Here is a 27896-nt window from a genome sequence, read left to right on the forward strand (position 1 = left end):
GAACCACTTTTTACAAACACAACGACACTTTTTAACCACTTTTTTTCAGCACGAAGAACGACACTTTATCAGGCGAGATGAACCACTTTTTACAAACACGACGACACTTTTTAACCACTTTTTTCAGCACGAAGAACGACACTTAATTTATCAGGCGAGATGAACCACTTTTTACAAACACGACGACACTTTTTAACCACTTTTTTTCAGCACGAAGAACGACACTTATCAGGCGAGATGAACCACTTTTTACAAACACGACGACACTTTTTAACCACTTCTTTCAGCACGAAGAACGACACTTTATCAGGCGAGATGAACCACTTTTTACAAACACGACGACACTTTTTAACCACTTCTTTAAAGCACGACGCCACTACTTGAAAACACGACGCCATTTCTTGAAAAAACGAAAAAAAGACGGCCACTCTTCACGCACGACGCCACTCGTCTGACGCGAGAGAGACAAGACCACGTGGATGACATATATTTCATAGATTCAAGCAATAAGACTTTTCAAACCATTAATCATATTCATATTTGATTTTGTTTGCATTTACTCAGTTATGAGATTTTTTTTTTTTTTATTGCTAAATTTACGTAGCATCTGGAGGATATTGTAGATTATACGCGTAATTTTTTTCCATGCTTTTATGTATTTTATCATAAGACGTCAAGCATTTTTTCCTGTTTTTTTCTAACGTAGGTTTTCTACTCTAAGGACTATTTACTCTATCTCACTCTCATCTAGTGCCTTAGCAATGTACTCCTCAGTTCCCTCATTCTATTTTCTTATTGTCTAGGGGGAGGCTGGCATGTACCGACCTCCTCCCTTGTTGTAGAGCTAACAATAAACTATTACTACTACTTTTCTTTATGTGGAGTCTGACGAAACTTTAGGCTCGTCCTGCACATAAACAAACCCCATAGCTCTGCGGCTCCAGGACCAACGGTAACAAAAGAGGATCACAACACTATCTTTGGTATTACTTAGTGGACAGAGTGTGGTGTTGTAGTGACATGTAAGGGAGTCAAGTCCTTCATCGCCTGCCCCTCACATGGACTTATTGCCGAGGCCGGGCGGCGTGGCGGTCTTGACAGCTGGCGAGAAGGAAAGTGTGTGAATAAGAAGAAAAGAGGGCCGAGAGGAGGAGGACCTAAGAAGCGATACAAAGCGTTTTAGGTCAAAAGAAGAAGGAGCAGCGCGGCGCAAGGCAGGGCAGACACACACCATGCTGGACATCGTGTTGTTCCGCGAGGACCAGGGCGGCGACCCGGGCAAGGTGCGGGAGTCCCAGCGGCGGCGGTACAAGGACGTGGGGGCCGTGGACGCCGTCATTGACCGGGACACCAAATGGAGAGCAGGTACACGGGGCTGGGGCTGTGCGGGGCAGGGGAAGGATGGGGCCCGTAGCCTGACCCGCCCCCTCAAACACTGCAGACGGAGGTGAAGGGGCTGGATCTGGATCTGGCATGATGTCTGTAGCTGTTTTAAGGAAATGGTAATTTACCTCTTCGTTAAATCGGTATATGTTCAGAGAGTTGCCCATCTCACTGTGGTACCTCTCACCCTAACCATGGGCTAGATCTCATTATTGTATGCATTTTGAATCCCATATATATGCATCGCAAATTGATAGAAACACTGCTATTGATTTTTTTTAAATTAGTGTTTTTTTGCGGGCCGCAGTGTTGTGGGCCCCGGGAGTGGGAGGGATAGCGTACGACTCAATAATTTGGCCCACACTCGCCTGGTAAGGTTAGATTAATTCTACGGTGTTCTACTACTACTGTTGTGCTACTCTAGTTTTACAAAATAATTACAGCTACCACTGTTTACTCGCGCCATGTTTGACTGCTATGACAACGGCCACGGTGGCAGTGCAGCCAGTGTTGCGAGAAATACCTCCTCGAAGAAATAAGTTGCATATACATGTTAGGGGGTCCAGGGGGGGCGAAGCCCCACCCCCGTTAGCTGTTAGGTCGTAAAGTTCGGTTGGAATATTTTAAATATGTTCCCCCACCCTAAACCCTCTGCGAGCTATTTTGCAGCGGCGGCGGCGGATGATGAAATCGCAATGTCACTTTTTAGTAGTTTCCGAAGATAAAAAACATCTTCAAATGAAAAAGCACAATATTTTGGCCCGAAATAAATAGCCAGTGTATCAAATTTTGAGATGGGCAACTCTCTGAACATTTACCGTTAAATCTTGCTGGCTGGCCAATTCATGAGTACTGGGTGTTTTACGGGGCTGGGTAGGCTGTAAGACCACTGCCTCCTGAGTCCCATCAGTGGTAAGTGGGGGAAAGTTTGACTGGCAACCTGAATGGCACCTTGGGCTTGAGCAGTATATTTCAGAGATATACATAATTTATATCCAGGGTATTATTTGGCCAGAAGTCTGCCCGTCACTGCAAAAGTCACCCTATCTCTTAGGCGTAAATAATTTAGAAGTACTTTGTGCACTTACAACACAGGGATTTATTTATTTATTTATTGACCAAGAACAAGACCACTCACTGCTTGGTAAATATTAATAGCCCCACCAAACTTATTAATATTTCACTGAAATAACTTCTTGGCCCTGAGTGTATGGTGTGTGTTTCAGCGCGGCACAAGGGGGACCTCCTCAACCGCATGGGGAACGTCATCTCCAAGACGGTGGGCGAAAAGAAAAAGGTGAGTATTTGGTTCATAATTTGTTTGTCTTTTAAGTGTTTGTTGGCTGGGCTCTGGGTGGAGTTGGACTAATGTGAATCATTATTATTATTATTATTATTATTATTATTATTTTTTTTTTTAGTTTTAAGCTAACAGCTGTTTTATGTTAGCTACCTTAAATGAAAAGATCACTTTGTTTGCATGTAATCAATATTCAGTAATTTGATATGAAATCCAAGTGTAAATTAAGCACTTTCATAAACATGAAATAGTCATCAGAACCCATTTCACTACATACATGAAGCAAGAGGTGAGGGAGTAGCCCTTCAGAAGCAAGAAAACAGCTAATTGTGTAGTCAAGATGGGAAAGATGACCCAGTTAAATTGGCCCTGCTCATCATGCATGTAGTGGTTCATCCTGATGGTTAGTTATTCAAGTGTTTAGGCATGACTCATTTGGAGAAGTGTCTTGCTCTTGAAACACTAACATGACTGATGACCTTATCTGTCAAGCCCATGGGAGAACGGCATTAGTCATTTCCAGTCAGATTTTCAAAGCTCTGAAAAAATCAGTTGGTAGCTAAAGCAAGACCTTACTGAAGTGTTGTGGTCAGGCATCAAGACAGAAGGGTGAGCAGGAGCCTGAGGCAGAGTCTAAAGGCCCAGATCTTGATGCCCTGGAGAAGCACCTCAGTGAGTACAGCTACTTGTGTGGGTATGAGCCCTGCCAGAAGGACCCAAGGCTGGCTGGGCGGCTCACAGCACCTCCGTCCCCCAACACACACCCGGCTGTCACTCGCTGGTACTCACACATGAACACCTTCACTGTCGAGGAGGTTAAGGCCCTCCCAGAGCCCCAGCAGCTGGCCTTCAGTGTGGAGCTGGTAAGCCGATGATCCTGGCAGGGAAGACTTAGCTGCAGAAGCCAAGCATTGCATGTTTGTGCCTTAACCAAAACTAGCAGGCCACTCTCATATAGAAAACACCAAAATTTGTAGTCAGCATGTCATGTTTATATAAAAAAAAACTGTCTTTAGGTACAATGATTGGTTGAATAAACACCTTGTCCACTTTGTAAAGAAGTATGTTAAAACTTAAGTGTGCAGAGGATGTGTCTTGATCACAGCCATCCATAGTGTTTGTGATTTTACCCAAAATGAGGTATTGTAGAATGCTTGCTGAGGTGGGCTCATACAACCTTTTTTATGTGCTGCAAATGCAACTGTACGGTAACTTTGCTGAAAAGTTGCACAGTATGCCCAAATGTAACTACCGTACTTTAAAAAGTTGTTCCATATACAAATAAGAAAGTTTGTGTATCCCACCTGGAGGCAATGATTTTGACATGTCCTGTGCACATGTGGTCATGATTGGTCATCCCTAGACTTACCTCTGCTTGCTTAGGCATGCACCTTTGAAGTTTGTGTGTTAAACATCACTCAGAGAGATGCTTGATAAGTTTTTGTTTAATTTTGCTGTTTATTGATTTTATTGCTTTACTTTCAACTGCTGTCAGTAAAGCTTGTTAATAAAAATGAAGCACAAAGAGCCAGACACCTAAGATATGAGATGCAACAATCATGGAATCACTGCTTGAATGGTTGCTTTACCTAGTCAACATTGTAAAGGAGAGAAAGAACAGTGTTGTGTATGTTTCCCTGTAACTCATTGTGGGAGCCTGTCTCTTGTTTTAGTGTTTGTTTGTTTGACACATCAGCTCATATATAACAAACATATGTATGCTTTAATGAACCATTGCCACGACAAATCCTTTTAATGTTAAGTTTATACACCTGTGTTGCCCTTGTGAATCTATAAATACTGTTTGTTTAGTAATTACTTCTAGACTTTGAGGGAGGCATTCATTTGCACTTGACTGTTTTGTATTTTCATGCTTGTGTATACTTTTCCCTTTGTTTTAATATTGTTTGTTATTATGTTTGAATACTCAGGGTTGTAAGTGCTTAAGCTACACTTGAGGCAACTAATGTGTTGCGTCTATTTTTCTTTTTACAACTAATTGAGAGCATTAGATTTAAACAAGTCCTGGATGAAATAGCACTGCAAAACAAACAAATATAACTGTTTTTAATTAGATGTACATTTCAGAAATAACAATATCAACATGACACATATAAACCTGTTTTACATATGTGTCAGTGTGTGCTATATTTTTATTGTTGTCTTAAATATTATTAGCAACAAATCTTTACTGCCTTTTATAAATACAAACTGAAGGAGTAACAATGTTGATGTGCAAAAAGAACAAACATAGCTTTTTCTCATTTATTGTGCATTCCAAAAATATTGATGTAAAGCGGACACACAGTAGCATTGTTTTCACATGTGTTAATCCGGCACAAATACTTATATAGACTATTATAAATACAAACTGAAGGAGTAACAATGTTGATGTGCAAAAAGAACAAACATAGCTTTTTCTCATTTATTGTGCATTCCAGAAATAATGATGTAAAGCGGGCACACAGTAGCATTGTTTTCACATGTGTTAATCAAGCACAAATACTTATATAGACTATTATAAATACAAACTGAAGGAGTAACAATGTTGATGTGCAAAAAGAACAAACATTACTTTTTCTCATTTATTGTGCATTCCAGAAATAATGATGTAAAGCGGACACACAGTAGCATTGTTTTCACATGTGTTAATCAGGCACAAATACTTATATAGACTATTATAAATACAAACTGAAGAAGCAGCAGTGTTGACGTGGGTGTGTCTGGTTCTCCGCAGGCCAAGGAGGCGGAGGGCACTGAGACAGACGTGCCAGCGGAGGTGAAGGAGAAGCTAACGGAGCTCACCATGGACATCCTGCGGCCCCTCAAGGTGTCCCAACTGAAGGAGGTGAGCACGAGTAAACACACACACATGCACACACCTCTGCCTTCCCCCCTCTACAACACACACACATACATACAGCCTCTCTCTCACATTGCCTTATTTAACAGTGCATTTGTTTTCCTCCCTCGCAAATCCATTTCCTTCTCCTCCTCCTCCCCCTCAGGTAAAGGAGAGGAGGCTTACAAAACAAAAACTGAGGTAAAAGCAGGAAGGGAAAACACATACACCCACACATACATACACCTGGAATGCTGTACCAAACAAACAAAATCATACATCACAAAGACACATAAAACCAAGGAGTTGCTAAATGTGAATCAGTCCAAATACATTACGACCTTGACTCAGTCCTGTAAAAGTGCTTATGAGTGGAAAAATTCACAACACACATTACTTTGTTTTACTTAATATTTGAGGTAGAACTCTTATTGTGTTATATTTGCTTACTGCCACTTAATACCCATCATCCCTGAATATAAAAACAAGGATAAAGATGAATAAGAAAGATGAAGGAAAAAAAAAGACGAGTATTAGGATGAATGAGAGATATTAGGTGGAGATAAGAATATAAAAACAAGGATAAAGATAAGAAAGATGAAGGAAAAAACATGAGTATTAGGATGAATGAGAGAGATTAGGTGGAGATAAAAAATAAGAGGTGGAGATGATAAGAAAACAAGGGTGAAAATGACTAGTAAGCTAAAGAGGTTGAGATAAGAAGAAAAAGGATGAAAATAGAGAGTAAGCGAAAGCCACTACTCCTTCCTCTCAGGTGAAGAAGCTTGTGGACGAGGCGATGGCGCAGAACAACGAGGAGCTGCTCAAGACTGAGAACGAGAGGGACGCCATCCTGAAGGAGATCGGCAACCTTGTCTACGATGATGTTCCCGTCAGCAACGATGAGGTGAGGGAAGGACAGGGTTGTATTTTAAAACATTTCGTCGCCCAAGTTCACATATTTGACATGGCTTTCGTAGGAGCTGTAGGCCTTTCCAGGGGTAGTTTTATGATCCTGGTGGTAGTTTGACCCTTCTTCTGTGCCATGAACCTTAAAAAACACTCATGAAAACCAGATTGATCCCCTCTTTGACCTTTAGAAATAGTTGATGTGAGAAGCGATGGTGTCTTAAAATACGGCCCTGAGCTACACTTTTTTTTTCTAGTAGAGGAAGCAACTCAAGGGCAGAAAACAGGTGATGTCCTAGACTACTGAGTTATTTTGAGCACCCACTGTATTATCCCTTGGCATTCTTCCTCTTGCTGAATATAAATAAGAAAAAGAGATGAGCTTTGAGGCCACACACACCTATAGCCTATGCCCCAAACCTTACATAGTGGTTGTTACTGTTGTATTATTTTAAGATGATTTATTATGCAACTTTAGGTATATATAAACAAACATGGAGTCTATTATTTTGAGATTTTCATTATGTCCTAAATATTTATAAACATACATGGACACTATTATATTAAGACTATTTATTATGCACCTTTTAACCTTTGATAAACATACATGCTGTCTAAATTTAACCCATCCACTGCGATTGGCATGGATTTTGCCATCACTGGTAGCCTGGCAACACAAACTCCAAGGTCTTTCTCTGCCTTTGTGGTGGATAGTGGAGTGTTTCCCCAGTGGTATTGGTATGCTGGATATCCCCTCCCAAGGTGCAGGACTTAACATTTTTCTTCATTGAATTGTAGCAGCCACTTTTTGTTCCATTCCTGTAGCTTGGTGATGTCTTCTTGTAGGAAATCCACAGTCAACGTGTTAATAGTGTCTGGCACCATATAACCACTACTTCCAGCACCATCACTACAGACCCCATAAAGCAATGAACCCCTGACTTTTATAATGATTCCAGAACAACAATGCAGTGGTGAGGACGTTCGGCGAGGAGACCACCAAGAAGTACTCCCACGTGGACCTTATCGCCATGATTGGTGGCTCCGACGCAAAGAGGGGCTCCGTGACCTCAGGTGCGGAAACTTAACCATTCATTCGTCGTTTATTTATTTATTATTTGTTATTTGTTTATCCTATTTGGGGTAGTTATTTTTTGTTGTTGATTTATATGTGCTTTTGGATATTGTTATTTATTTATTTTTTATTTATTTACTCATTTTTTTACATCAAAGGACTCGGCTCAAGGGCAACAAAAAGAGTACAAAAAAAAGTCCGCTACTCGCCACTCCCATAAAAGTAAAGAGTAGCCAAAAGAGAGGTCAATTTCGGGTGGAGAGGTGCCTTGATACATACTTTATTTATTAGCTATCAGGTATTACCACATTTTTTTGCGGGGGTTGATTGTTGATAATTAAGCATATTTTCTCTTATGTTTATTGTTTCTGTTGGCACCATTGGCATTTTGTGGTGAATGTGAAACAAGTAAAAAAGGATAAGAAAGATAATCGAGAAAGATGAGGCAAAGATAAAATAGACAAGGATAAGAATAAGTGAGAAAGATAAGATAGAGAAAAGAAAACTTGGATGAAAATGAAAGCTCAATAAGGAAAGCTGTGAATAAGTAAGACAAGACAAATATGAAAACAAGGACAAAAATAAATGAGAAGGATGAGAATGAGAGAAAAGAAAACTAGGATGAAAATGAAAGCTCAATAAGGAAAGCTGTGGATAAGTAAGACAAGACAAAAAATGAAATCAAGGACAAGAAAAAGAGATTATCAGGGCACCACTAACACCCTGGCCCTCTTCAGGTGGCCGTGGGTACTACCTCCTGGGGCCGGCGGTGTTCCTGGAGCGGGCAGTGGTGGAGCTGGCCCTCAGCATCCTCAACAAGAAGAGCTACACGCCCATCGTCACGCCTTTCTTCATGCGCAAGGAGATCATGCAGGAGGTGGCCCAGCTCTCACAGTTTGATGAGGAGCTGTACAAGGTGGGGTCCTGTGTGTGTGTGTGTGTGTGTGTGTGTGTGTGTGTGCTTTGGGTCTTGTCAGAGTCTACTTAGAGGATAAAGTATTTGCAGTATTCATAAAATTCATATAAAACATCATTTGTACTAGCGGAAAATATAACCTCTCTTTCCACATTCAGATTTTACATAATGGACAGAAAAGTAACACAATTTGTATTATTAGAGGAAATAATAATAAGGGAAAACAACTCGGTTCATTCCACTCATTCACCACAGCCTCACTCCGCATCCTCCACAGGTGTTAGGCAAGGGGGACGTTCCAGGCTCAGAGCAGGTGGATGAGAAGTACCTGATTGCCACCTCGGAGCAGCCCATCGCAGCCTTCCACCGCGACGAGTGGATCCCCACCGACCAGCTGCCCATTAGGTGTGTGGGTGTGTGTGTATGTTTGTTTCAGAGAGAGTTAGAAGAAAATAGCAAGAGAAGACTAAAGATGGATGATTTGAACACTAGTAGACTGAGAGGAGAACACATCTTGAAACAAGCACTGAACTTTGAGGTAGAGGGCAGATGACCACCAGGAAGACCAAGGAAGATGTGGAGAAGGGTGGTGGAGGAAGATATGAGGAGGCTGAACATCACGGAAGAAATAGCTATGGACCGGCAATAGTAGAGGAGGCTCATACCCCGTCCAACCCCACCATAGGGAATAAATGGACGTTAAATGATGATGATGATGATGAGAAGACGGAGAGTGTGTGGAATGTGCTTGTGAGGGCTGTTTGTGTGTGCATATGTATGTTTGTTTCAGTGAGAGGTAGAGAAAAAGAACAAGAGGAGAGATGGAGGATTTGTGAACCAGTAGACAGAAGGAGGGAAAAAAGACAGTACTTTTAGATCCCTTGAATGGGTTGTGCTTATATGACCTTAGCTTTCTGTCCTTGTTAACCCATCTTACGTCATCCAACCAATCACATGTAGTTATAGAAGAGGGGGCAGGGCTTCTGGGTGAACTAAGTGTACGGTAACTTTTTTTCATAGTAGAACAAGGGAGATTTCTTTTAGGTCTCAAATGGGTTGCGTTTATAAGAGTTAGCCTTCCACACTCATGTTTTTTTTTCTACCCTCCTCCCAACAGGTACTCCGGGCTGTCCTACTGCTTCAGGCAAGAGGTTGGCTCACACGGGAGGGACACGCGGGGCATCTTCCGTGTGCACCAGTTCCAGAAGGTGAGAGACTGCCCTAGTGATTTATTTAACCCTTTCACTGCAGTTGGCACGGATTTTGCTTTCACTGGTAGCCTGGTAACACATACTCCCAGGTCTTTTTCTGCCTCTGTGGTGGATAGTGGAGTGTTTCCCATGTGGTATTGGTATGCTGGATTTCCCCTCCCAAGCTGCATGACTTTACATTTTTCTTCATTGTATTGTAGCAGCCACTTTTTGTTCCGATCCTGTAGCTTGGTGATGTCCTCTTGTAGGAAATCCGCAGTCAAGGGGTTAAACTGCTTCCGTTACTGTAAAAAATCAACTCATTGGTGCTTTACTTCTCCCCTTCTCTCTCCCTCTCTCAGGTGGAGCAGTTTTGCCTCACCTCCCCTCATGACAACAAGTCCTGGGAGATGATGGACGAGATGATCACCAATGCCGAGGACTTCTGCAAGGCTCTGGGGCTGCCCTATCGAGTGGTCAACATCGTCTCGGGGGAGCTGAACAACGCTGCTGCCAAGAAGCTCGATCTGGAGGCTTACTTCCCGGGGTCAGGTGAGTGGGAGAGGATTTATTGGGTGTTGGTAGGGTGAAGAAAGACTTTACGAGTTGCTTTTAACCTGTCCGCTGCGATTGTCATGGATTTGGCCTTCACTGGTAGCCTGGTAACATATACTCTCAGGTCTTTCTCTGCCTCTGTGGTGGATAGTGGAGTGTTTCCCATGTGGTATTGGTATGTTGATTTCCCCTCCCAAGGTGTTAACATTTTTCTTCATTGAATTGTAGCAGCTACTTTTTGTTCCACTCCTGTAGCTTGGTGATGTCTTGTAGGAAATCCACAGTCAAGGGGTTAAAGGTTTTGAGGATATGGAAAAGATTGTACAAGTTTTAAAAGGTGCTGTGAAAATAGTGTGCAGTTTATTTATATGATTTTAAGGGTGTAAAATAGGGTGTATAGGCTGTTTTTAAAGGGTGTTGGGTATGTGGAAATGAGTGTAAGGGTGTTGAGGGAGTGGGAAAAGGGTGTACATGCTTCTGGAGAGGGGTTGAGAATGTGATAAAAGGTGTTGATTTGAAGAAGGGTGTACGAGGTATTTAAAGGGTGTTGAGGATATGGAGTAGAGTGTGCAGACCTCTTAACCCCCTGACTGTGGATTTACTACAAGAAGACATCACCAAGCTACAGGAATGAAGCAAAAAGTGGCTGCTACAATTCAGTGAAGAAAAATATAAAGTCCTGCACCTTGGGAGGGGAAATCCAGCATACCAATACCACATGGGAAACACTCCACTATCCACCACAGAGGCAGAGAAAGACCTGGGAGTATATGTTACCAGGCTACCAGTGAAGGCGAAATCCGTGTCAATCACAGCGGACGGGTTGAAAAAGAGTACAGGGGCTGCTTACAAGGTGATGTGGGTATAAGCAAGGGTGTCGTGGTTATTCTGAGGATGTGATGAGAGGGAAAAGGGTCAGACTATTCACTTATTTGCCTATGATTTCCTCACCTCACCAGGAGCCTACAGGGAGCTGGTCTCATGCTCCAACTGCCTCGACTACCAGTCCCGGCGGCTTCGAGTGCGCTATGGGGCTACCAAGAAGATGAACGCCGCGGTGAGTGTGTTGCATTGGACTGTTGCTTGTATTGGGGCTACTGTTTAGTGTTGTTAGAATTTTCTCTATTGTGTTTTGTTTAATTTTTTTGTTTGTTAGGTTGCTGGTGTGTGTTATCACCATTTTCTAGCATCAAGTCTGTTATTGTTTCGTCTGTTAGAAAGTTTAGTCTTGTAGTATTTTGCAATCTTAAATAGAATGTGTCAGCCACTTTATCCACCAATCCAATTAGTACTCGCATCATTAACCCCTTCAGTACGGCTGGGCCCAAACAGCGCCTGGTGCCGCATCCGAGATCGCCGCGCGCCAAATTTCAAATGTCGCTATTGAATATAACAAGTTTTCAGCCATAAACTCAACATAATCATCATGTATTATATATGAAAACATGTAGAATTAAATGATGCACATAAAGAAACATAAATTGATTGGTAATTTTGAGATGCAAGCATAAATGTAGAGATGAAATAACTCAGTATACGCGTGTTGAAGGGGTTAAGAAAATTACTTTAGTGAATAAAGTTGAGCTATGAAGATTAAATGGTATTGTCATCAAATTAAAACTTACTATGACTATTTACTTTTCATACCTCTGAAAAGTAAATAGAAGTACTTTTTCTGATAAAAGTACTAATTTAATGGTGTGTACGATTGACAACCATGCCATGAGATTTACATTTACCGTGTATATTGATTCTCCAGGTTGAGTATGTGCACATGCTGAACGCCACGATGTGCGCCACCACACGTGTGATCTGCGCGGTGCTGGAGAACTACCAGACGGAGGAGGGCGTGACGGTGCCCGAGGCCCTCAGGCCATACATGCCCCAAGGTGAGGAAGGGAAACCATGTGGATGTTTATAAAGTTTGACTCTATGAAGATATGAGGTACAGAGTGATATTTATAAGGTTCAGAGAGAAGATGAGAGATTTTCAAGGTATATTATGAAGAGATTAATAGAGTACAGTAATAAAATGATGTGAATAAAGTGGGATAAATTCATGGATAGGGAAGAAAAGTGATGTTGGGTTCACAGGATGTCTGACAGGCCTCTTGCAGACTTGTATGCTTTAAATTCCCCAACTATTCCTCTTATAAATTTGATCTTTGATGATGATGCTTTTTTGTGTTTCAGAATTTAAGGAGTATGTTGTGTATTCCCAATTGTGGCTTGTAGCAATAGGGTCTTGGATGATGATGCCTTGCTGTGTTTCAGAATTCAAGGAGTTCATCCCATTCAAGTTCCCTGCACCCATTGAGGAGGAGGCCAGCAAGAAGAAGAAGAAAGGGAAGACCAAGCAAGAGGAGTAAACAAAACCCACAAGAACAGAATAAGAGGCGGTGTGTGTGGAAGCTTCCCTTTTATCAGTAATTTTGTGTTTGGGGTAAAGGATCAATTTTGAATGATTTGTTAATGCCAGACCTATAACTGCCACTACATCTTGATTCTAGATATTAAAATGCCGGAAATTATGCTGAATGGTGGGCTTATGTTTTGGAGTATTAGTAAATATACACAATAATTAGTTGGTGCCTTCAGATGAATTAACATAGCTCACTTAAACTTACTGTCCATAGATTTTATTGTAACTTAATACATACCATATAATTTTGAATGCACTCATATGTATTAATCTTATTTATATGTAGTTTTCTTTACTAAGATGCACTCAGTCCAGGCAGTAGCTGTTTTATGGTAGCTGGGGAGCTTTTCTACATCACAATTTACAATAAAAAAAATTAATGGTAAACCTGTATGGTCTTCCCTTTCACTGGCATGTTCCTGACTGTTGTGTGTGAGGAAGCATGAAGTTCTGACTCCGTCCCTTCATCTCCCCTTAGCCTCTTCATGTTGTAACTTAACCTGGTAGCAGCGGGGATCATGTTTCTTAATGGTCCCTCTAAGTGAGAAAAATGAGTAAACCCCAAAATAGATGATACATAATCTGATCACAAATGCTTTGATATATATTATGAAATGGTTTTGTGATGATTTTCTCATTTTTTTTTGGAGGTTTATACCATTAAGAAACATGATCCCTGCTGCTACCGGGTTAAAACTATCTCAAAAGTATGCCTAAGTGAAGGAAATGATTGGGCTTAACTGTTCTTCCTCTCAGTCAAGTTAAATAGATAAGTCTTGAAGCCTTAACTCAAATATATATCACCATGATGTAACTTCACTATCTCAAAAATACGCCTATGTGCTGGAAATGATTGGGCTTGACTGTTCTTCATCTCAGTCAAGTTAAATAGATAAGTCTTGAAGCCTTAACTCTAATATATATCACCATGTTTTAACTTTCCACTATCTCAAAAATACGCCTATGTGCTGGAAATGATTGGGATTGACTTCTTCAAAATCAAGTTAAATAGATAAGTCTTGGAGCCTTAACACTAATATACATGAAATCTGATAAGAGGTGTTCTGTGGATTGAAAATAAATATACATAACTATAAATATATGTACATAACTATAAATCTGAGAGGAAGCAGATGCACAGGGAGGTAATTTGCAACAGAACTAATAATCAAAAACAAGTGTGAAGGGATGATGGAGAGTAATTAGAGTTATTAGACGATCCAGCTTATATATATTGTTTGACCAAGTTTATATTGGTTTGAACTTGATATCTCTCTATCCATATATTTCTATCTGATCATATTTCCAATGGACTGCAGTAACAATTTTAATTTAGATGTTAGAAAAATCGTTAATATTTTTCATGATGCTGTCCATTCGGGGTTTTATAAAGGTAGTGTGTTATATAGAGATTTCTGAGGAATATGATTGATTGATTGATTGATAGCACAGTGTAATACAAATTTATATTGGTTTGAACAAGCTATCTCTATCTGTTTATCTATCTATCTATCTATTTTCATCCAATAATATCTCTGACGGGGTGACTATGGTAGAAGCATTAACTTATTTCCCTGTTCTGTCACTCCCTCTCAGCAGGAATAATAATGGTAATGGTTTTAGGAGATGAGGAATACAATAACTAAATGCATTATACCAGGACAAACATCTGTTCCACGCTTATCAATAACAATTAAAACCATCAATCAATCAATTTTGGTCGCGTTGTCAGAAAAAAGCCTCAGATGTTCGCTCAACCTATTATTCGTTGTTGTTTTTGAAATCTTCTCTAGTATTTGGGTTTATATCTCTGTCATTTGCATTGGGTCAGCATATAAGAAGATTTTTATGGGTCAGCCGGGAACATTCCAGCCATGACTTGCACTCTTTCCAACGGGGCTACAAGATTGGTCATTTCGGCTCACCAGCTTGAATTTGGCAATTTTTACCACAATCATTACAGCAACTACTGAATTCTTGCTCTTATAATATACTTAAAACAATATTCAGTGATGAGTAGTTAATTATAGGCGGCTTGAGGTCTGTATAATGACTTAGGCAAAATGAAAGTAGAGATTCTATTAATCTTCTTTCTTATTATGTTTTGAGTTAATGGGAGTAATAATAATGTCACTTTTATTTATTTATTCATTTTTTTGTCTTTAACTGCCTTTTTGCGGTAAAACAAAAAGTTAAAAGACTAGTTCCGATTTCTGACCAAAAACTATCACTCCCACATAGATAACGATTTTCATTTATAGTTATTATTGAAATCGATAATTATTGATGATTTTGTGCTGATTTTATGGACTAGAAACCGGAAAATGCAACTAGCAATGAGTACGACAATCAGATCTAAGCAGCGTTTCTGACCCATAAATACATAAAAAAATACATTAATACTTTACGGTTTCAACACAAGATATCATTATTGGTGTGGCTAAGACAGATTTGTGCCCTGGAAACTGATAAATAATAATAATACAATGTTGTGAGTACGATAATCAAGTCAAAGTGTCGAAGTCGAATGTTGGTGAGGAAGGAAGAGGAGAGGAGACACACACGGCCGCCTCATCACTCCCCTTTTTTCCCTGCCATTGCCTCGCTCTCCCCCCTGGGCCACCTCTGCCGCCTCCGGGGTCACCAGTAGCAGCTCCCCCGCGCCCCAGCAGCCCCAGACACGGTGCAATGGCGGCGTTTCAAGGTAATTCCGGTGACTGTCAGCTGGCCGGGTTTGAATGACTGGCCCCTGTTGGCTTTATTTGGTGTTGACGTCCGCCTTGTTTTGGCTCCCCCTGATGCACAGTGGTTGATATTGGCGTCCTGCAGGCCAGTGTGGGGCATGGGGCGCCTGGGGGAGTGGGTCAGGGGTGTGGGGCGTCGTGTGATTGTGATATGTCAGGTGTGTGCCCCCCCCCCCCCTCTCTTCCACCCCCCCCCGTGCCAGGTGTGATGGGAGCCTTGGCACGACTGAAGTAACTACTATTGTACACAGCAGCAGTATATATATATAGGATGATATTAACGAGTGGGTAGCCTGGCCCCTGAATGCAGTACAAATGACTTGCTGAAAATGGAAGGGGTTAGTGGAGTCGAGAGCCCCCCATTAAGAGGGGTGAAGCTCCCCTGTCAGGTAGGTTACATTAGTTTAAATTAGGTTAGGTTGATTTATTCGGCATGTGGTGTGGGGTGGCGGAAATACACAGCGTGGGACGGGACAGGGCGGCGGCAGGGGTGGTCCACTGTGTGAGCAGGTGGTCATGGGTGGCAGCGGGCGGGGGGGGGTGCACAACAGGCAACAAAAAGTCAGTCATTTAATAAATTCTGGAAAAATTGAAAAAAATACTATATAATAAACAGCTTCATATTTTGTCCAGAAATAAGCCGTCAGCATCTCTCATTAATAATCCCCCATATGTATATCTAAAATCACACCCAATGTCCTCCGGTGGTCGTAAATTTTTGGAATATTTAGCAGCCCTGATTGTTTTGTTTTAGACACTTAGTAGTTTCTGGATAAACTATGTTGCTTTTTCATACAGGCAAAGTTAATTTCAGTAGGAGAGAATATAGAAAAGTTAATGAATTTAACACAGAAACTGTGTTGTGTTTGGGCTTTTATGACCAGTGACAAACACGACAGAGTACATCATCCAGCTGTCATGAACTCAGGATCTATTTATAACAAACAGACCCCACTAGGCTACTATCCAATGGATAGTAACATCATTATTTAAGTAGCACCTAACCTATCACCACAAAATCGTAACCTATCGCTGTCAAGGATAGTAACCAATCACTGCTGAAGTAATAAGCTCTTGCTGAAACTACCGCCATCAAAGCCCAAAACAACCCCCAAAACGTGGCTGACCACTGCTAAACTATCCCACTGTAGTGGCAAAATATCCAACATTTATCATTATTTATTATGCCCAACAATTCAAACCTCTAAAGTGTTGACCCCTCCTCATTATTTTAGTCTAACCAAGTGAAACCCAACAACCTCTTACAGGGGAGGGGGTGATCACCTCCTCCTAATTATGTTAAGTTAACAACATGAAACCTGACAGTCCCTTATGAGTCAGGGGGGGTTGGCCCCCATTATTTTCATTCAACAAAATGAGACATAACTATATTTCTGGATGTGATGAGCTGATGAAGCACTACATACTGAGTCAAGCTTTACATAAAAAAATGTATATACTCCAGTCCTTCAGTATAATATCCAAAATTGCTCTAGTGCTTTTGTACCGGTAGCTATTCCAGTCAAAATTATTATTATCACTTAAAAAGGCTATCATGCTTAAGATAGAAATTATTGTATTATGTTTGTTCCAGAAATAGACCGCTTAGATCAGCTAAGTAATAGCACTTTTTTTTTCTTAGAAAACATGTTTTTATGTAGCTACCGTAAATGCTTTCATGATCTTTCCTTATTTCTCAGATAATTAGTTTTCCTGCACTTAAACTTCCTGCTCTCAGCAACTAGAATCCATTATTGTTACTTTATTCAGTGTTACCAGCTTCCCAACACTTCGACATCCCAGTTAATCAACATTACCAAAATGAATGATTACAGATACGTGTATCTAAAACTGTTGCCTGATCATTTTACTAATGCTTGAAAAAAGTTACCACTCAGCAACAAAGTTCATAGATTATTAGCTCTGGCCCCAGGGAGAAGGATGTTGAGACAGGTCACTCCACTAAGGCATGCCCTGCCCTGCCACATTTTCTTAAGCTGACAGAACCTTGCCTTAAATTGACAGTTAGTAACATGTGGCTTTTAAGATAGTAAACTATTACTGCTAAAATAGTAACCTCTTACTATTTAATTAGCTGTTCACATCTCCGAAAAAAATGACTTTAAGGGAAATTCAAACCATCATTTTCACATAAAAATTGAAAAAAAGATGACTAAACAACCACTTTGGTAGAGGGCCAACTATTGATAATATATACTAACTGTGATGAGTTTTACATGGAGAAAATAAAGGAATCACTGTTTGCTTTTTCTTCCCAGTTTGAGAAGTTATTCATGAACCACTAGGTAGTGACTCAACCACACCCTCCCTCCCTCCCCCTTACAGTGAAAGTGAAGTGGGGTAAGGAGCTGTACCCTGACATTGAGCTGAACACAGGGGAGTCCCCCATGGTGTTCAAGGCTCAGCTGTTCGCCCTCACCGGTGTGCAGCCGCACCGCCAGAAGATCATGCTGAAGGGCGCCACACTCAAGGACAACACATGGGACGGCCTCAAAGTCAAGAATGTAAGTGTGTGTGTGTGTGTGTGTGTGTGTGTGTGTGTGTGTGTGTGTGTGTGTTTATTGTACCCACTTGTTCCTACTTGATTACCTCACCATTTTTATATCTGCCTATGCAATAACTTAACGAGAATACAGAAGGTTAGTTTGCCTGCTCATGTTAGCTTTATCATAAGAATGAATTATTCACCGACTCTTCTCCCCATCCATAAATCTATCAAACCTTCACTTGCAATTGATTTTAAGTAAGTTCAGAAGCTGCCATGTATTGGATATCAGGCCTCATGCTGTCTTCTAGTATCCTTATGTGTGTAGAACATTAAACCATGAAAGGGAAAAAAGTTCACATGGTTGTTCGATTATAAGTTTGATTAGTGTTCCGAGCAAAAGCTAAACCTCTTTCTTTCTCTCCAGGGTGTGACAGTGCTCATGATGGGCAGCAAGGAGGAGGACGTACCGGTGGAGCCCACAGAGAAGGTCAACTTTATAGAGGACATGACTGAGGCCGAGAGGAACTCTGCTGTAAGTGCCCCAGCCAGCTGTTCTCCCTTGGCACTTATGAGAACCCTATCGTGCACATGCGTTTTCCCACTTCATGACGTGTGATGAAGAAAGCCTTTGTTGATTTAGTACTTTACCTGTTTTTTATGTACAGTTCTTCTTCTTCTTCTTCTGCTTCTTCTTCTTCGTTGAATGTCCTTATTTTCCCTCATGGGGCTAGACAAGTTGATGAAGAGGTCATCATTCATCTTTGTATTGAGTGGGACTTTGTTTTATTTTGTATGGCTGCAGACAAAACTATCAATCACCCATACCTTTAATTTGTTACTCTGTCAACTCTCTCCGTGCTGCAAGTTTTCTCCCTCAAGTATTTGTAGTATTTATGTGATGTAATGTTTTTTCCCAGTGGAGTTTTTAGACTGCCAATTCACTGGGTATGAGGATAGACTGTCATGGTTAAAAATTATATATTTGTAGAATTTTAGTAACTGAACTGTTGTATAATGTACTGTTTGACATTAACTCCATGCTTGATGTTTGTATCTATTTATTGACTGATTTGAAGGTTGGTTGTGTTGTAGCTAATTCATCTTCTTGCTCTTTGTTTAGTTGGAGCTGCCGGTGGGCATCAAGAACCTCGGCAATACCTGCTACCTGAACGCTGTCATCCAGTGCTTCAAGTCAGTCCCGGAGCTGCACAAAGCCATCATAGACTTCAAACCCAAACGTGAGATTATCTAAGATGCATTTTGTACACCTAGTGAAGTAACGTCTAGAATGCATGTTTTATACGTTATGTAGTAATCTCTGGCATATCGTTAGTTTGAATCATAAACCTAGTGGGAATCTTGTATGAATTTGATAGGTTGCTGTTGAAGGTAGTATGTATTATTAGAACCATTCTTTTATAATACTAATAGTTACAACAAAGACTTCAGAGAGAGACTTCATATGTAGTAGTATGAGATTGAGGAATCCTTTACTGTTTTAGGTGTAATTATCACTATGACAGTAACTGGAAATTCAGCAATGATTTCCGCATAGAGCAACATGGTAATAAGCAGTGACGTGAAGCTTTTTTTGTATGTATATTTCAGGTCCTGAGAACTGAGTAGAACATTTAGATGAGAATTTACATCGTTTTCTGTAGTGTTTCATCCCACTTTTTCAATTCAGCCAAAACGTACTCATGTTTTCCTAAGTGTTCCATTCCACCGCTTCCCTCCACAGGGCCGGGGTCAGAGGGTGAATCGTCAGGCACCCCCTCGTCCATGCTGACCCTGGAGGTGGACTCGGGCTCGCTGCTGACGCTGGCCATTCAGGACTGTTACCGCACCATGGATTCGGGCAAGACAGCCGTGCCCCTCGTGCTTGTCAACCTGTTCCGCTCTACCTTCCCCAGGTGGGTGCATATTTGTATTTACATGTTTGTATATTTAATTTTTGCCTGTTATCTACTAAGGTAAAGGTGCACAACATGCCTCGTGGACAATGGTGCTTAGTTAGGACTCTTGTGGTGGTGTAAAGGAAAGCGTGAAGATGTAGTGGGAGGTGGTAAGTGTATGTTGTGCTTGTTATCGTACAAAGGGTGTGGAAAGTAGCAGTTGTAGTTTTCTAGGGATGTAGGTCAGGAATGCTTGTTGAGAGCTGTTGTGAAGACGAAAAAAAGTTTGTATGGGATTACAGATAAGTAGAAGGAAGGATGTTGAGGAGGATAATGGATTTTAATTTTTTTTTTGTTTTATTTAATTTTTTTTGTTGGTCAGGTTCGCCGAGCAAGGGGAGCAAGGGATGTACATGCAGCAGGACGCCTCTGAGTGCTGGACAGAGCTGATGCGCCTTCTAATGCAGGAAGTGCCAGCAAAGGAGGCTGCCAAGTCATCCAAGAGCTTTGCGTAAGTATCCTGAGGGAGAGGCATGGTACTGGAGTCACTTGTGTTGACAGTGTCTCAGATACTAATGTGTGACATGAGAATCACAATCACATCTTAAACTCTTTCTCAAAGCTAGTTTTAAAACTCAGTCAAAGATATTGTAATCCAAGTACTGTAGCCTCTCTTCCTCTTTCTAAAATTATCCAAATTTTAAACTACATACAAAATTGGATGTTCTAAGTATTAACTTTCCTTGTTCTTGGCAAAACCAAAGCTGTGAAATTTCCTTACCAGACAGTATCTTAGACTAGTATCTTAACCTGTCAATCTTGCTTTAGAGTGTAAGATTAAGAACGCAGCCACAAGGCAACATTTTAGAATTGCTGTAACCTTTTTTTATTTCCTGAAAACATAAAAATACAAGATCAACACAAAGCTTTTGTTAACTATCTTTCAGTCTTCCCAGAACAAACTGAAAAGAAATCCACACAAGAATATATTTTCAATCTCCTTCGACACTTGTAACTCCATGAAATAAGAAAGATTTGAAATGTATCCACAGGACAATAATATTTTTAAAGCACTCTAACCTCCCTTGCTCTCCCTAAAACACTCCAGGTCATCCCTCATCGACCAGTTCTTCTCCGGGGAATATTCCTGTGAGTGGAAGTGCGTGGAGAGCGAGGAGGAGGAGGTGACACACACGACAGATAAGTTCCAACAGCTGCTCTGCCACATCAACCAAGACGTCAAGTACCTCCACACAGGCCTGGTGGCGAGGATGCAGGTGTGTGCTGGTGCTGGGGGAAGGAGTGAGGAGGGGGGGGGGGTTGTGGTGCCCCTTGTGTGTGTGTGTGTGTGTGTGTGTGTGATGAGGGTGATGGTAGTGGTTCCTGAATGTGGTGGTGATACAAGCTTTTGGATGTCTTTTTTCTCTAATATATATACTGTAAGAAGTCAATACAAAGGCTAATGGTATTTGAAAATGTTGGTATATGTGCTGGCCATACATGTGATGGTAAAAAGTCTTGCTTGTGGTGACTTATAGCATTGTTGGGGAGCTTATGGACATGTTACTAAGGCCGGTATTAAAAGAAACTCGCTTCTCACATCAGCTATATCTAAAAGCCAAAAAGGGGATCAATCAGGCTCTAATGAGTGTTTCTTCAGGTTCACGGTAAAGAGGAAGGGTCATACTACCACCAGGGTCATAATACTACCCCTGTAAATGCCCCAAAACTCCTACGAAAGCCACGTCAAATATGTGAACTTGGGCAGCAAAATGTCTTATAAAACGACACTAACTTTCTTTTCACCAGGAACAAATCACCAAGAAGTCCGCCGTGTTGGACAGGGATGCCGTCTACACAAAAAAATCCAAAATATCGCGGTTACCAGCATACCTGGCTGTAGAGATGGTCAGGTAAGAGTTTGACCAATGTAAAAATTAGTGAAATATCTCTGGCTTTTCTTTCGTTTCTTTATGCAGACATTTGCTACTGTAGGTTAGTTCATGGGCACTGGTGGTCATATATTTTTGTTTTTGTAATTAGTTTTATTTTTCACTGCTTGGCTTATGCTGTTTTATACATTGCTAACCATGTGATAGAAATTCTTATAGAGGAACATATGGAGTCACTTAAAGTCCTAATTTGTTAAGGTTATGATTACGTTATAGTATCTACATTTACCACTTCAGAACCACCTAAGACCTTTGTGTGTGTGTGTGTGTGTGTGTGTGTGTGTGTGTGTGTGTGTGTGTGTGTGTGTGTTTCAGGTTTTTCTACAAGGAGAAGGAAGCTGTGAACGCCAAGATCCTGAAGGACGTCAAGTTCCCCATGGTCCTGGACGTGTTTGACCTGTGCACGCCGGAGCTCCAGAAGAAACTGTCGCCCATCAGAGGGAAGTACAAGGCAAGTAGGATTTTACATTTTTTTATTTATTTTTAACAGGAGAGGAGATGGATCAGAATATTCTGCTCATTTTTTTGTGGTTTCATGAACTTTTTTTATATTTTTCTAGGGTACATACACTATCAAGGGCATAAAAATTAACCCAGTAGCTGCAGGGATCAAGCTTCTTAAAGTCCCCTCTAAGTGAGAAAAATGAGAAAAAAATCATCACTCACGCAAACCATTTCATAATATATATCAACGCATTTGTGATCAGTTTATGCATCATCTATTTTTTTGGGTTTATATCATGGGAAAAATTTGGCCTGTCGCTGGTACACGGTAAAGCCACAAATTTGGCCCGTCGTTGCTACCGAGTTAAAGAAAATAGTATCCCACAATGGCACTGCTCCTGTTAATGGTGTTTGGTAGAAGAGTTCAAAACAGAGGCCAGAGTCATTTGGAGATGGGCTGGCACAGGGCATGGCTTAACAGGGGGGTAATAAAGCTTAGTTATAATGGCAGTGCTGTGTGTGGAGTGAGTGAGTCATGAGAGAATGGTTCCTGTGTGGTTTATATTGGTTTTGATAGTGTGATGTATGACCTGAACTGTACATCACCTCTGCAATTAATAGTTCAGTTATGCCTCTGAACCTAACAATAAAAGGATAAAATATACAGTGGAGTGTAAGGCATGACAGATTAATTCACTGTATGGCTTGTATTGGGTTTGATTATGTAAGATATGACATGAATTCCACATCACCTCTTTAATTGATGTCTGTTATGCTTTTAAACCTAAAGAATAACAAAAAAAACACTGGAAATATGATGTAATGATAAACATCCCTCGTTCACCCACACAGGATATGGAGGAGAGACAAGTAGAGGAGGAGAGAGCCATGAAGAGAGGGAAGCCATTAGCAGCAGAGGAGAAGCCAAAGACAAAGAGTCTCCCTTTCTCGTTTGAAGACGGTTGGTTTCCTTTAACTCAGTAAAGCCGTACATTTGCTGAGTGTTATGAAAGTAGAGACTAAGGGAGGTTTGTTTATTCTTCATCAAGGGAGGCAGCTCAGGGGCAAGAAACAGAAAACACCAGTAAAACTCACTATATGCTACCTAAAAAGAGTGTTATATAACTTTCATGGCATGAGGTTTGCGCTGTAATATTGGAACATTATTGGGCTTGCATATCCCTGCCTCTTATCTCAACCAAGGCACCGATTTCACTGTCTCCTCCTCCTCCTCCCCCCACACAGACTTTGGCAGCAACAACAGCGGTTTCTACCAGCTGCAGGCAGTGCTAACCCACCAGGGGCGGTCCTCCTCCTCGGGGCACTACGTGGGGTGGGTGCGGTGGAGGGGCAACGAGTGGCTCAAGTGTGACGACGACGATGTCACTCCCGTCATGGAGGAGGACATCCTCAAGCTCTCTGGCGGAGGTGGGTACCAGGGGGTGGGCCTTGGCTGCTGGTGTTAGTACAGGACTGAGTTGAACTTGACATTTCCAGCACTTTACTACATTTTATCATGTATGATTTAAACTTTTTTATGTATGCCTTTGACATACAGTTTATCTGACTAAGCATTCTGTTTATAGTAGTCTGGCATGGCGTGTTGTGCTGTGAGTGGGTATGATTTTTTTTGGTCCAAGTTTTGTTTATATAAGGAAAAGGGAAAGAGACAAATATGCCTGGAACTTGCTATTTCCCTGCAGTGGGCAGGGGATTCCTAAAAGGAAATTCAAAATATATTGTTTGATATGATGATGGTGATGTACTGATGTATACATGTTTCTCTGATGCTCCGTTTTCTTTTGTGACTCATTATGGTTTTCCATGCAGTGTGGCAGTGACAACCATTCAAAATATTTTGCAAGCTTAGTGGTGACTGGCTGGCTGAATGAGGGAATTTGGTTGACTGCTTAGGGAGACTTGAGGGATAATTGAGGTTCCCCTTGCGACAATTGACTTTAACATACCTAAGATAAAGGCAAAGTTGGGGACATGCGCTTAGCTATATGAGGCCATGATACTTATCTCCATCTGACTGGCTCATGAGACGGTGGCAGGCAAGACCTGGGGCAAGTGTGACATTGGGTTACCTCAGTTTACCTTCCTCAGGTTTTCCCAGGTACCCATTTATTGACCAACCCCAAAGGGAAGATGAGCAGCTGGGTGAACTGGGCACTGACGCCCCGGTGACAAATAAATGCTACCCAGACGCTTCCCACTGCAAATAAATCTTTTATTCGAGAGAATTGAAACATTATCGTAGAAACTTGGTATCTTTTCTAAATTACCATTATTGTTGAAAACGTTATCTTGGAAATATTGGCGAGATCCTACCGTATGAAGGAAGTCCTTTATAGAAATTAAATAGGAGCTAAAATGACATTCTGGGATGAACCTTTGGAGTGCACTGCATGAGTGTTTTCATCAGAGAGGAACATGAGTGACCAAGGAAAGGAAAATTCAGGTAAATCCCAGTTTTGAAGTTGTAGAATTTGTTGACCTGTATTATGGGAACTTCCCTGATACATGGATTTTTTGACAGTGCCGTATATATCTTTGAAAATATTATAACACGAGTAGTTTGTGAAGTGAGATACAGTAGTTGTTGTTTTGTCACGGCCATTCTTACATCCATCATCATGACTCCATCACACACCCGTAGAAGGATGTTTGAAGGGATGCGTATAGGACTAAAGAAAAATGGAATTGGAAGGAAACATGCAGAGGAAAAGGTCACAAGTTCATTCAACTACTTGCATTATAAGACAAAGAGAAGTTGTGCATTATAGAGAGGAAAGAAGAGGGAGGTTATAACATGGCTACTTTAAAGAGTTATAGATAAAGGAGTTAAGGATCAGGGGTTAAATAAAGTAGTTAAGGATCAGGAATTAAGCATCAATGAGTTACAATGTGGACAGCTCTTATACCCACTCTATTATTAAGGGTCTTGGCAAAGGGTAAGAGAATTAAAATCTCAAACCTACAAGCCTTTCCTCCTACCCCCTTAAACACATCCTCCTTCCCCCTCACACCCATCCTCCTGCTCCCTCACCTCACCCTCTCCTCATCCACACACACTAGATTAAGACTGCACTAAAAACATTTGCCTCCTCACTCTCACAGGTGACTGGCACTGTGCTTACATCCTCCTCTATGGACCAAGGATACTGGAGGTGGTGGAAGGGGACGAGAAGGTCACAGAGGAAACACCGAAGGAGGAGACGAAGATGGAGACGGAGTAACGCTGACCATTCCCTTTCATCGCTACCTCTTTATGAGAAAACGATAGACACCCGAAGAAGATAGAGGCATAATTAAGTTTTTGAAAACCTCGTATCTGAGAATTTTTTTAACAGCGACGGGGGATGGGGAGAGATGCTTTTTTATTTTTTTTACTCTTTCCCTCCCTAGAATATCCTGTCTTTTTTATAAATTGGATACAACCAGCATTGTTATCTGTGATTGTTTTAAGCCAGTTAGTCAGTCAGATTGAAGAAGGACAGGAGGAGGAAGAGGACGGTTGGTACAAGTGGCTGTTTTAGGGCGGTCAGTCTCGAGGAGGACACACAGGAGAGGCTTGTCAATGGTGGTTCACAGGAATATTTTAAGTCAGTCAGGTCATTGGGTCAGGAGGGAGGACAGGAGGAGGGGGAGTGTTGCTGCGTATGTGTCTGTCCCTCTCAACACACTCTCCCCCCTTTACACATACTCTAAAGGTATCAGGTCTAACTATGGAGTCTGCATCCAGCTTGTTGTGATGTGTGTTTGTGTGCAGGTGTGCTTATGTATGTGCTTGACTGCATTTGTGTGCCACAGAGAGAAAGAAAGAGAGTGAGAGAGAAAGAGTGTGTTTACTGCCTTATCTTCATTGTTTGTACATTGCCTAAGCTGAGAAGCAGGTTCTAATAAAATTAATATTGCCTGGATCTTCTGCAGTGTTTTCTTTTAGTGATAGTGAACAGACTAGTTACTATTCCTCTTACACTCTGCATCTTATTATTGTTTTGAGTGTTTGGGAGATGATGGAAGTTTTGTTAGAGCATGGGAAAGCTACATCTGAAGAAGGGTGAGTGTCAGCACCTATCAATTGCACAAAAATGTCTTTATGAAATGGTTTAGTTATATATTGTAGTTGTTTCTGGTCTTTGAAATGACCAGACACATCAGTAATGATCAGATATGTGGGCCTGTTAGAGGTGAAGGAGTCTGTCTGCCTGGTCTTTGAAATTACTAGAAATAATATTTTATTTATTTTTTTAATCCATCTTTTGTGTTGTTATGGCTTTTTGGTGAGGTTTGCTGGTCGGCCCTAGCCCGTTATTTGCAAGGCAAGTGTTTTACAATGGTACCATCTTACTTGGTTCATCTTTGATCCTCTTTAGAGTTAATCTAGAGTGTGGCTTGATTGGTGGTCTTCAGGACAGCATCTTAGGCCACTCAGTGACGACTGAAAATTGTCATCTTGTAGTGGCGGGCGGGACTTGAACCTGGATCCTCCAGGACACTGCGCCACGCGCTGGCCACTCAGCCACTGCTGAGGTGAAGGAAGGCTTGGTCTACCTTCTGTTCAATTTTGTGGAGTTCATAGGATTTAGTTACTGGTTTCCAAGTGAAGAAGCTTTCATGGTATGATCAATGGATGTATGTATATCACTCCCAAAAGCTTCTAAATAATCTGATGATTGCAGTAAGGAGTTTGTGTAATTTGTTGAGGGAAAGTGTTACATAATTTAAAGAGTGGTTCTTTGCAGTGTCCCAAGAAGAGGTACTATGCAAATTGTTAAAACTAAGTTGTCAAGGGGTGGTACAATGTGCTGTATTATAGAGTGGTACTGTGCAGTTTGCTAATGGGTTGTACTGTGCAACACTAGACTATTCATTTCTGGGTAAAGTTTGATGTGAATCTATTGCAGAAATTGTGCTTTGTTGTGCTTACTGTTAGAGAAGTGTTAATGCATAGGGAGGCATGCCAAATTGCTTGGTCACACTTGAATTAAATTAGAGTATACAAAAAGGGCTGACTCAACTAAACATTTATGATAAGGGTTTGAAGGAGAGTGAGGAAGGCTTGGAGGGCAGCAATGAGGGTGTGAGGGAAGGCATAGAGGAGGGGTTCCCAACCAGTGGGTTGCAGAGGATTGACTGGGGTGTCATGAAACCTTGTTAGTAATTTCTTGGGAAAGTGATTTTCATAACTTATTGTTTTGAAAATGGTTCCTATTATCTGCTGGTGCTGTATGCTTCTGTTGGTGAGTGTTTTAGAGAGAACATCGGAGTATCTTCTGAGGCACGTCAGAGCTCGGCACAGGTGAAAATTAGTGGATTAAAAATGTGCAAAACAAACTGGTGCTATCAAGTGGTCACGTGGGTTTCAAGATTTTGGGAGGAGCATCGTGAGTGCAAGAAAGTTGTAAACCAGCGATATAGAGGGTGAGAGGAAGGCAAGAAGGGTGTAAGGGAGGGGATATGGGGCTTGAGTAAGGCATGGCTGGGGGTGATAAAGGTGTGAGGGACGGAATGAAGGGTGTGAGGAAGGAGTGGTGTAAGGGAAGGTATGAAGGACATCATACACACACTCCTTCATTGGACCATTAAGGGCTAAGGTGGAGGATGTTGCAATTTGTTAGAGGATGTTCCATAATTTGTTTATTTTTTTTATTTCATTTTTTTTTACAGCTAAGGAGACAGTTTAAGGGCGTAAATAAAAATATATAAAAAAAAGCCCGGTACTCACTGCTCCTGAATAGAGATCAAAGGAGT

The 27896-nt window shown here is 41.2% G+C and overlaps 2 protein-coding genes across 3 annotated transcripts; both read left to right on the forward strand.

Moving 5' to 3' along the window:
* The first annotated feature begins 1048 nt into the window (after positions 1–1048).
* Positions 1049–12979, forward strand: LOC126983283 (probable serine--tRNA ligase, cytoplasmic). 2 transcript variants are annotated; one of them, XM_050835937.1, is made up of 13 exons: positions 1049–1365; positions 2610–2680; positions 3277–3546; positions 5421–5531; positions 6301–6432; positions 7394–7508; positions 8247–8425; positions 8703–8830; positions 9543–9633; positions 9978–10167; positions 11130–11227; positions 11930–12059; positions 12445–12979. In XM_050835937.1, exons 1-13 carry the CDS (start codon positions 1233–1235, stop codon positions 12537–12539), a joined length of 1743 nt encoding a protein of 580 aa, XP_050691894.1. In that variant the 5' UTR covers positions 1049–1232; the 3' UTR covers positions 12540–12979. The 2 variants fall into 2 exon arrangements, with proteins under 2 accessions (XP_050691894.1, XP_050691895.1); XM_050835938.1 differs by lacking the exon at positions 3277–3546 and having other exon boundaries at positions 1054–1365.
* A 2117-nt stretch (positions 12980–15096) lies between these two features.
* On the forward strand, positions 15097–26062 carry LOC126983284 (ubiquitin carboxyl-terminal hydrolase 14-like). The gene is made up of 12 exons (XM_050835939.1): positions 15097–15296; positions 17683–17861; positions 18270–18377; positions 18966–19083; positions 19587–19758; positions 20123–20251; positions 20849–21017; positions 21550–21653; positions 22008–22143; positions 22989–23097; positions 23382–23564; positions 25260–26062. Exons 1-12 carry the CDS (start codon positions 15281–15283, stop codon positions 25376–25378), a joined length of 1542 nt encoding a protein of 513 aa, XP_050691896.1. The 5' UTR covers positions 15097–15280; the 3' UTR covers positions 25379–26062.
* Positions 26063–27896: the final 1834 nt, after the last annotated feature.

Source organism: Eriocheir sinensis, chromosome 53 (genome assembly GCF_024679095.1).
Source record: "Eriocheir sinensis breed Jianghai 21 chromosome 53, ASM2467909v1, whole genome shotgun sequence".
Lineage (NCBI taxonomy): Eukaryota > Metazoa > Arthropoda > Malacostraca > Decapoda > Varunidae > Eriocheir > Eriocheir sinensis.

Excerpts from the sequence above, each read along its gene's own strand:
- LOC126983283 (XM_050835937.1), top strand. The coding sequence starts at position 1,233 with ATGCTGGACATCGTGTTGTTCCGCGAGGACCAGGGCGGCGACCCGGGC. Across the intron at positions 2,681-3,276 it reads CGGTGGGCGAAAAGAAAAAG|GCATCAAGACAGAAGGGTGA; the intron begins GTGAGTATTTGG and ends TGTTGTGGTCAG. Across the intron at positions 12,060-12,444 it reads CAGGCCATACATGCCCCAAG|AATTCAAGGAGTTCATCCCA; the intron begins GTGAGGAAGGGA and ends GCTGTGTTTCAG.
- LOC126983284 (XM_050835939.1), top strand. Across the intron at positions 19,759-20,122 it reads TTCCGCTCTACCTTCCCCAG|GTTCGCCGAGCAAGGGGAGC; the intron begins GTGGGTGCATAT and ends TTTGTTGGTCAG. Across the intron at positions 21,018-21,549 it reads GCCTGGTGGCGAGGATGCAG|GAACAAATCACCAAGAAGTC; the intron begins GTGTGTGCTGGT and ends TCTTTTCACCAG.